This window comes from Danio rerio, chromosome 6 (assembly GCF_049306965.1).
Source record: "Danio rerio strain Tuebingen ecotype United States chromosome 6, GRCz12tu, whole genome shotgun sequence".
Classification (NCBI taxonomy): domain Eukaryota; kingdom Metazoa; phylum Chordata; class Actinopteri; order Cypriniformes; family Danionidae; genus Danio; species Danio rerio.
In genome coordinates this window covers 44048356-44057117 of record NC_133181.1, presented here as the reverse complement: position 1 = coordinate 44057117, position 8762 = coordinate 44048356, and the positions used below count along the sequence as shown (strand labels likewise).

At 37.0% G+C, this 8762-nt stretch overlaps 2 protein-coding genes and 1 long non-coding RNA gene across 6 annotated transcripts in view; 1 reads left to right on the top strand and 2 right to left on the bottom strand.

The window, feature by feature from the left end:
- Positions 1-1491: 1491 nt before the first annotated feature.
- Positions 1492-4484, bottom strand: cisha (cytokine inducible SH2-containing protein a). 4 transcript variants are annotated; one of them, XM_073953346.1, is made up of 3 exons: positions 3882-4484; positions 2977-3098; positions 1492-2533 (listed from the first exon to the last, which is right to left on the bottom strand). In XM_073953346.1, exons 1-3 carry the CDS (start codon positions 3899-3901, stop codon positions 2043-2045), a joined length of 633 nt encoding a protein of 210 aa, XP_073809447.1. In that variant the 5' UTR covers positions 3902-4484; the 3' UTR covers positions 1492-2042.
- Positions 4485-6495: 2011 nt separating this feature from the next.
- The window catches only part of twf2 (twinfilin actin binding protein 2), a 30684-nt gene continuing 28417 nt past the window's right edge, over positions 6496-8762 (bottom strand). The window contains 1 exon segment of the mRNA NM_001009897.2: positions 6496-8023. Coding sequence (NP_001009897.1) covers positions 7856-8023 — 168 coding nt within the window. The 3' untranslated portion in view covers positions 6496-7855.
- Positions 7754-8659, top strand: LOC141386331 (uncharacterized). The gene is made up of 2 exons (XR_012408113.1): positions 7754-7823; positions 7918-8659. It is a non-coding gene; the product is annotated as an uncharacterized lncRNA (long non-coding RNA).

Genomic DNA, 8762 nt, shown 5'->3' with positions numbered 1-8762 from the left:
TTCCTTTTGCGTTCACACAGCGCAGCATTCCGGCAAATTACTGGTAATGTTACAACTTCTCTTTTCGCAAAATAGCCAAAACGTATTTACCGGTATTTTCAAAAAGGGCCTGTTCACACATACACACCTTTCCGGAAAATTGCCGGTAATTTTCCGAAAAGGTCTGTATGTGTGAAAGGGGCTAATGTGACGTGTAGTTACATTTTTCGAGAGGTCAGTGTTTGCATCAACCACAGAAGGGCTATGAAACCGCACAAAGACTGTGCCTGACCATATGCGTGCACGTGATGTAGAAGTATAAAGGCTGGTTTATACTTCTGCATGGAGTGATCAGGTTGACCCACGGCGCCTGCCTCGCGCGTAGTCGTGCATTTATACTTCTGCATGCTGTTTGTGTTGCTCTGCAATAACACTTCCGAAACATTAGCTGGCAGTGAGGTTTTTATAATGCTCTGTGCTGTTTCCTTAAGGGTATTTTGTTTTTTTCTGAATGCTACAAGTAGCTCAAACTCGCTCATTTAGAGGCGGGCACCGGCGGACGTACAACAACTTTAATCATAAGTTAGACACAAAACAAAAATCTCCACCTAGAGCCGTTTCGCGCAATTCGACACTTTAAACAATCATTCCATTGGGCTCGCGGCTCTCAGCACTGCACGTGCTTGTCACCACTACCAAGCTGACCAATCAGAGTCAACGTTAGCCATGGCGAGGGCAATGCGATCATGCGAAAGTTGCGACAGAGCGTACGCATGTGCTTGACACAGAAGTGTAAATCAGCCTTCACTCTAATGGGTTTGCACGGCTGTCGGTCCCGCCCACACTGGTCAGAGCTACAGTGGCGTAGCACGAAATGCATGGGCCCCCCCAGGAATGAACACCAGGGGGGTTGTGGGGTGGATTGGAGGCTTATGATCACACGAAGTGAATACCGGGGGTGCTTATGTAGTGATCGGTGCGTCCGCTATGCCACTGCAGAGCTATCAAGCCAACCAATCACAGAGCTTGAACTACGCAACGTTGCGACGTGCAGTAACATTTTGAGCTAAATGCGAAAGCTGCACCGAAGCATATCTTTTGCTGATCTTGATGCAAAAGTATAAATCACCCTGAGCATTTAAAGAGATCGTTCACCCAAAAATGAAGATTTACTCGCCTTTTACTGATCCAAAGCAGTTTCTTTTTCTTGTTGAACACAAAAGATATTGTGAAGAAAGCTGAACCTGTAACCACTGACTTCCAATGTAGGAAAAACAAATATCCTGGAAGTCGATGGTTACTGGTTTCCAATATTTTTCCCAATATCTTGTGTTTAACAGAAGAACGCAAATAATAAAGGTTTCAAATGAGTAATGATGAATTCAAGGACAGTTTAAATGTTTTTTAGTGATCTGTCCTTTTAACGTAATTCCATATTTCATTATTGTAATATTTCCAGGTGGTTCCAAAAGACACCGTTCTGATGATAAAAGGATCATGACTTCAACTAAATTTGATTGTCACCTTTTATTACAAAAAACCAAAGGATCTTGCATCCATAAATACATACAAACTCCACATTGTGGGAATAGAAAAGAAAGATGTAAATCTTGATTAAAATAGTCAAAAACATTTCACCGCATTTCACTTCCGAGGAAAGGACCACTTCCAGTCAAGGCAGCGCAGTGACTAAATCTCACCTTTCTGGAGATCCAGCTAAGTTACGAATGTGCTTCAGACAAGCTGCGTGTCCGTGTTTCCAACCGTTCCTAAAGTGGCCGCAGAATTTTCACCAATTCACCCTTCAGACCCCAAGCTTGTAAGTTTAACCTGTCGTGCTTTAACAGCATGACTGACGGTTAAAATCATGACTTCAGTTTCTGAAAAAAAAAAAGACTCGTCTCTCATGAGAGACTTGCTGACCGTCAAAGAAAAAAACAAAGAGTCTCTCTTTCTTCAAGTGGTTAACACTGCTTCTTCATGACCCAACTGTCAGGTTGGGGTTGTGCATTTACTTCAAAACATCTCACGATTGGCCATTCTGTGCATTTTCGATGGCATCGTCAAAGCTGAAAGGGGTAATTCTGCAGATAGTAAAGCAGCGGATTGGGCAGAGGCAGCATTTCTGTGCTGCTGGTGTGTTTGTTGATGACCAAGCGAGTGAGATGCTTCAAAGAAGGAAAGCCTTGAGGACAATGGATTGGCTTTTTGAGTTTCAGCAGTACTGAGCATTCCTTGGGTGCAGATGAAATTACGTGATGAGCCTCCTCCATCTTCTCTTCATTTTTTTCGCTCTTGGAGCCCACGTAGTGCTGCACGAGGCTGTGGACGTCGGGGAAGGACTGCAGGTGAGATCTGGCTGGAGAGCTAGAGTCCAGACTGAAACGACATTGCCTGTACTCGATGCGGACGTTTGTGGGCCCGCGGACAGTTTTAACAGACAGAGTCAACATGTAGTCAGGGTGGCTGCTGTCCCGTATCAAGAAAGTGCCCTCCGATGCCCCCTTTAGAACAGAGTGGGCCTCACTGGCAGAGATGCCACCCCAGTACCAACCTGGAAAAGGAGGAGGGAAAAAAATAGTTATCATGGAGAGATGTATATAAATAGAGGAATGTAAAATGCAGATGTTGAGTTGATCTTTCTACAAAACTAAGCATAATGGCATAATTATATGATGTACTTATAAATGTATGCATTCATGTATGAAATGTAACATATTTGTCACATCAAAATCATCCTTTAGTGATTGCTGCTGCCATGATTTAACTAATAGGTGTATTGTTTATTTTTATTATGAATAATGTGAACTATCAAATTAAATAAAACGTTTAAAATGTCATTTTGCATTTGAAAAAGACCCTCGAGCAGTTCTTGGATTTATGATTGAATTCTGATTGCAATAATAACAATAAGATCAAAGAATGGTTACTATTTTTATTATAATTTTCATTACTATTACTAATTAGTAGACCTGTAGTAATTCTGTTTTCATCTACCTGAGGCATCCAGATAGGAGAAGTTAAGGGTGAGGGCCCTGTAATCTTTGCTAGCGTCCTCAATGGTGAGAAAAGGTTCGTCAATGCGTCTCGGTGAAGAGAAAGGTAAAAGAGCTCTCGGGCTGGGGCTGGGGGAAGAAAAATACAATTATTTTAAGGAATAGAAAATGTGCACTTGCTTTAAAAAATAAAAATAAAAACATGCAACATACAGCAACTCAGAGACTGTTTATTCAACTTTTTAAATTGAAGTGCAACGGTGATCCACAGCTTTTGAATAAAGTTTCAGTTTCTCTACAGAGAAAGAAAAACTACATAATTTTTAGAGATCCATTACACAATAGAGGTAAAGTTGGTTTTATATTCGTTCATTTAGAAGTCTCTATATTGTTTACCATGTTACTTTGAATATTCGATTGGAATTAGCATGCAAGTATGCCTTCTAAACATTAACACTAACGTTATCTAATTGACTGTGAACAATGCTCTAAGTTACTGTAATAGTATTTTGCTGCTAGTATGATTTCACTATTTAGAATTTACAAAGAATACTTTTCTGACATTATTTTTAAGAATGTCTGAATATCCCAATATAAAACCAACTATACCTCTATCATTTCACATACAATTGTGAATAAAATCAAGCTCATTCAACAGGAGGAAAGGGTTCCAGCTCACTAAGCTGGCAAATGTGTTTCACTGTATGCTTTGACGGATATCTAAATAATAATAGTAATAATAATAATAATAATGTATACATATATTTTTCTTAGTTTTATTTTAAGAGTCTACTCGCTGGATGTTAACTGCCATCAACAAAATGTGTTATATTCAGTTAATGAACAAATAGACAAAACTATAATGTCTCGTTGTAATTTGTAATAAAGATGAGTCGCTAAACTCACCCTTCAACGCACAATATCATAATGAAGATGTCCGGTTTGAAATCAGCCGGATTCCTTAAAGTTTCTTTGATGCTGAGATTTCCCTCTCGGGCTTGTAAAAATCAGCCGGTGCTCCTGGATCTCGGCGGCGGTGAGGAGCGTCCGGACACTCAGTCAGTACTTCTGTCTCTGGCTGTCACACAAGTGCGCGCGACCCGTCCGCCAATTTGTTTAACAAACTGCTCGAGTTGATAACGCGGACATGCTTCTCGAAAACGAGCGGCGTTTCTGTTTAGCTCGTGCCCTAAAACTGAACGACAGGCTGAGCACTGCAGGGTTTGCCTTGTTCAGTTTGTCTGACTTCTCGGGATTGCTTTTCTGAGAATCTCCCCGTGTTTAGCGCCTGTGACGACATCGGCAGCGCGCCTCCGCGAAAGCCACAGAATCGATGCCCTCTTCTCTCTCTCAGTCTAGCATACGGTGGTCTCGTGAGTAACGAACTAGCGCTGGAATGAGCCTGCAATGACTCATTTGGGAGTTTTATTGTCGGTAATTGCTTCCTGATGTTTGTGATTGACGTTCGAGGACGAAAACGGCGATTCTCGTGAAACTGGCCGCACGGCTGACGTTCCAAGAACTTTCCAGGAAAAGTGAGCGCCATTCCTGAGCTCAACCAATCAGGTGCTTCCCTTCTGCCGAGGCCCCGCCCACAACCTAATTAACCGTTTGTTTGCTGCTTCTTAAAACCTTTTTTCTGAAAAATGAAAACCCTGTTGGCACGCGGTAAAGCACGTCTATTTTTTTTGAACTATTTCAATTATTTAATGCTTATTATTCGCCTCATGACTTACTTGACACATTCTAGCAGCTGTACATTCATACATTATGTTTACTTTTTTCTGACGGAGAGTCCATTTCTGAACGTGTTGTTACTGCCATCCAGAGGCTATCAGGTGTATTCTCAGGTGTAGATTACAGCACGGCTTTTCAATAAAAACGTTTTGTTACTACAAAATAAAAAAGCCTATTAAAAACACAAAATAAATAAATAACAGCTAATAAATAATTTAATTAATGAAAAAAGATAAAAAGCATAAGTATAAAAAGAAAAAAAAAGAAAATAATATTTATAATCCTTTTTAAAATTATGATAACATATGTTTACTGAAAAGTAAATAAACATCCAACAAATCAAAATAACTAAAACTTTCATGATTCAAATAATCATAAGTATATATATATATATATATATATATATATATATATATATATATATATATATATATATATATATATATATATATATATATATATATATACATATACATACATATACATTCACACACACACACACACACACACATTGGAATTGTTGTTGTTTATGCAACAGTTCATGAGAAATGAAAGAAAGGGCTACAGACTTTCATTTATTGCTAATTACAATTTTTATTTTTTATGATAATCTTTCATGTGGCCCTCAATATAATCAGATGACAAAAAAAGATAAAAGAAAAAAAGAATAGATAAAAATGATCAATGTCAGTGTTGTTCTATAAATAAAATACTTTGAACCAATTAAACACTTTACAGACACAACATTGCAAGCAATTTTAGTTTTATAATTATTCAGTGTTTTTCAGCCATGATAAGCCATGACTTCCAGTGAAAGCTTAATGTGACTATTTTCAATTTCATAAGGCTACTTTTACAGCATCGATGTTGTAATGTAATTACATTACATTCAGTTAAATTCAGACTTCATTTAACATTCAGCATTCATTTAGTTGTTCAAGCGTTAAATGAGATGAAATGCAATGTAACCTCTAGTGCCATCAGGATCAGCAGGTGAGCACAGAAACTCCATTGAAAACACTGAGGTAAAATTAATGTTCATATTTTAAAGACATGGGGAGAGAAAATGTAAGTTAATGCAGTGTTTCTTGTCCTATCTGTGACCAACTTTATATCATATGTCTATCCAGGAGAAAAAATAACACATTTTTAAAGAAATCAGACCTCAAACATGGCAATTTTATAATGGAAAGAGTTTAGCGGAAGCCCCAAGGCTGGCTGGCTAAGATTAAAAGTCTGTGTGCATAAACTCCATTAGACTCACTGCTTGCTGTTGATATTTGATTTGATATACAAAAAGAGTTTGGAATTGTTCTGATTTCAAACAAAAGCTTCTACTCAAAGCCATCACAACAAGAAACAATAAAATGTTGAACTATTCTTTATATACTAACATAAAATACTTTCAGGGATATTTAGAGTAATCGTGATGAAGCATTCAATGTATTTAGGAATAAAGTCTTTTATAATCTATACTAGTTTATGTCAGCATGTTGTCTTTAAACATTTACATTGTAATGAATTTAGTGCAATCACTTATTTCTTTATATATTTTGAAAAAAATATTAGTATTTTTATTTATATTATATTTGTAAATTTAATTAATTTTTAAATAATAGAATGGCCTGAATTATAATAAATGATAATTTTGCCCATATTTTGACAACTTAATTTTCACGAAGGTGACTTGAAATATTAAAGTAGACGCTTTACTTGAATTTATTATGATTTCTATGAACAGCTGAAGTCAGAATTATTAGCCCCCCTTTGAATTATTTTTTTCTTTTTAAATATTTCACAAATTATGTTTAACAGAGGAAGGAAATTTTCACAGAATGTCTGATAAAATTTTTTTCTTCGGGAGAAAGTCTTATTTGTTTTTTTTTTTTAAAGCCATTTTAAGGACAAAATTATTAGTCTCTTTAAGCAATATTTTTTTCAATAGTATAATAAACAAACCATTATTATGTAATAACTTGCCTAAATACCCTAACCAGCCTAGTTAACCTAATTACCCTAGTTAAGCCTTTAAATGTCACTTTAAGCTGTATAGAAGTGTCTTGAAAAATATCTAGTCAATATTATGTAGTGTCATAATGGCAAAAATAAAATAAATCAGTTCTTAGAGATGAGTTATTAAAACTATTATGTTTAGAAATGTGTTGAAAAAATATTCTCTCTGTTAAACAGAAACTGTGGAAAAAATAAACGGGTTCTAATAATTCAGGAGGATTAATACTTCTGACTTCAACTGTATATAAAATGACTTTTTCATCTTTGACCCGAAAACACAACGCATAAATTCTAAAATAAATCAGAAATCTATGTCTAAATCTGCATATTTTAACACATCCAATCATTGCGACATATCTGTTACTGAACAAACTGAGCGACTCTCACGTAGCCGAGTATAATATTCTGACTACGTGTCACATTTGGTTTGGCTGAGAGTGTGTGAATATGGTTGAGTCGTTTTCTATGAATCTGCAGCAGGTTCTTGGACTTTGGGGTTTAAAAAGGTGGACAAACTTCTTTGAAAAACACATTTAAGGCATGAGCAAGCTAATAAACACAAATACTTTTTTATATGCTGAGAGTTTGGAGTGTGTCTGCAAGTACGTTCGAAATGACATAAAAATATGCTCTGAAAATGTACACAGAAAAAATAATTTCCTGAGTTTGTCTCCTAAATACACTGCCCCCCCCACTAATACTGGCTCTCCTGGTAAACATGAGCAAAAAAAGCCTATGAAAAGATAACTTTATTGTGTTACCTTTTAAACTTTTGTGCAAAATATGAACAATTCTGCTCTCACTGAGAACAAACAATTGAAAACTAAATCGTCTTCACTATTTTTATTAATATTTTGAGCAAAAGGCTAAATGATATATTTACCAAGGGTGCTGATATTAGTGGAGGGCGCTGTTATATGCACATTACTGTAACACAGACTGAATGAAACAATGATTAAATACAAGCCAAAGAAAGTAGAAACAAAAACAACTGAGCACAGTATTGTTATTTTTCTTTCTCTCCGCGTGCAGGATGAACAGATGACCTGCAGACGGGTGGAAAAAAGGGACCTGTGGGACGTTCATGGAGCAACTGAAGTTCGTATCTCTCTTTCTCTCTTGTGTTCATTCTAGCTGTTTCCGCCGTTCTCTCCTCCACCTTTGATCAGACGCTTGTTTCCTCTTTTTCCAGCAGGCCCGCGAGGCTTGGCGAACGCTTGCTTGTGGGCATGTTGTTTAGGATGGACCTCATCATACAGATATTCCTCTGTCAGCTCCTCTCCACTGTCAATCTCCAGCTGGAATGAACATGGACAAATTAATAAACACTTTATTATTTTATTTATCTTTTAATGCAGGACTGATCTGTTTTTAGGTGTGTAAAGTCAAAGTGAAATGACACACAGTCACAACACATTTTTGTCCATGTTGTAACATTTAAAAATGGAAAATAACCACACCGGGTGCCACTTCTGTCAGCTAGGAACAACAAACTGAGGCTACAATCCGCACAGGCTCACCAAAATTGGACAATAGAAGGTTGGAAAAACGTTGCCTGGTCTGATGAGTCTCGATTTCCGCTGCAACACTAGGTCATAATAGGGTCATAATTTGGTCTGGTAGGGTCATAATTTGGCATCAACAACATAAAAGCATGGATTCATCCTGCCTTGCATCAACTGTTCAGGTTGGTGGTGCTTTAATGGCGTGGGGGATATTTTCTTGGCACACTTTAGGCCCATTACTACCAATTGAGCATGGTGTCAACACCACAGTCTACCTACACTACTGAGTATTGTTGCTGACCCGGTAGTAGTAAGATGTACCTAATAAAATGACCGCTGAGTGTATATCATCAAAGTTGTCCTAAAGCTATTGAAACAACGACCATTCTTGTCTTAGGACAGTTTTAATAAACTTTTTTGATCCACTTCTACAGAAGACTAGTGTATATGTATGAGATTATGATTTTATATATATATATATATATATTATGTGTACACATTGCTCAGCTTTAATGAGTACACCTCCTTTATT

Coding starts and splice junctions, on each gene's coding strand:
- cisha (XM_073953346.1), bottom strand. CDS start 3,901: ATGATATTGTGCGTTGAAGG. Junction 3,099..3,881: donor ATGATATTGTGCGTTGAAGG/GTGAGTTTAGCG, acceptor CCCCAGCCCCAG/CCCGAGAGCTCTTTTACCTT. Junction 2,534..2,976: donor CTCCTATCTGGATGCCTCAG/GTAGATGAAAAC, acceptor CTCCTTTTCCAG/GTTGGTACTGGGGTGGCATC.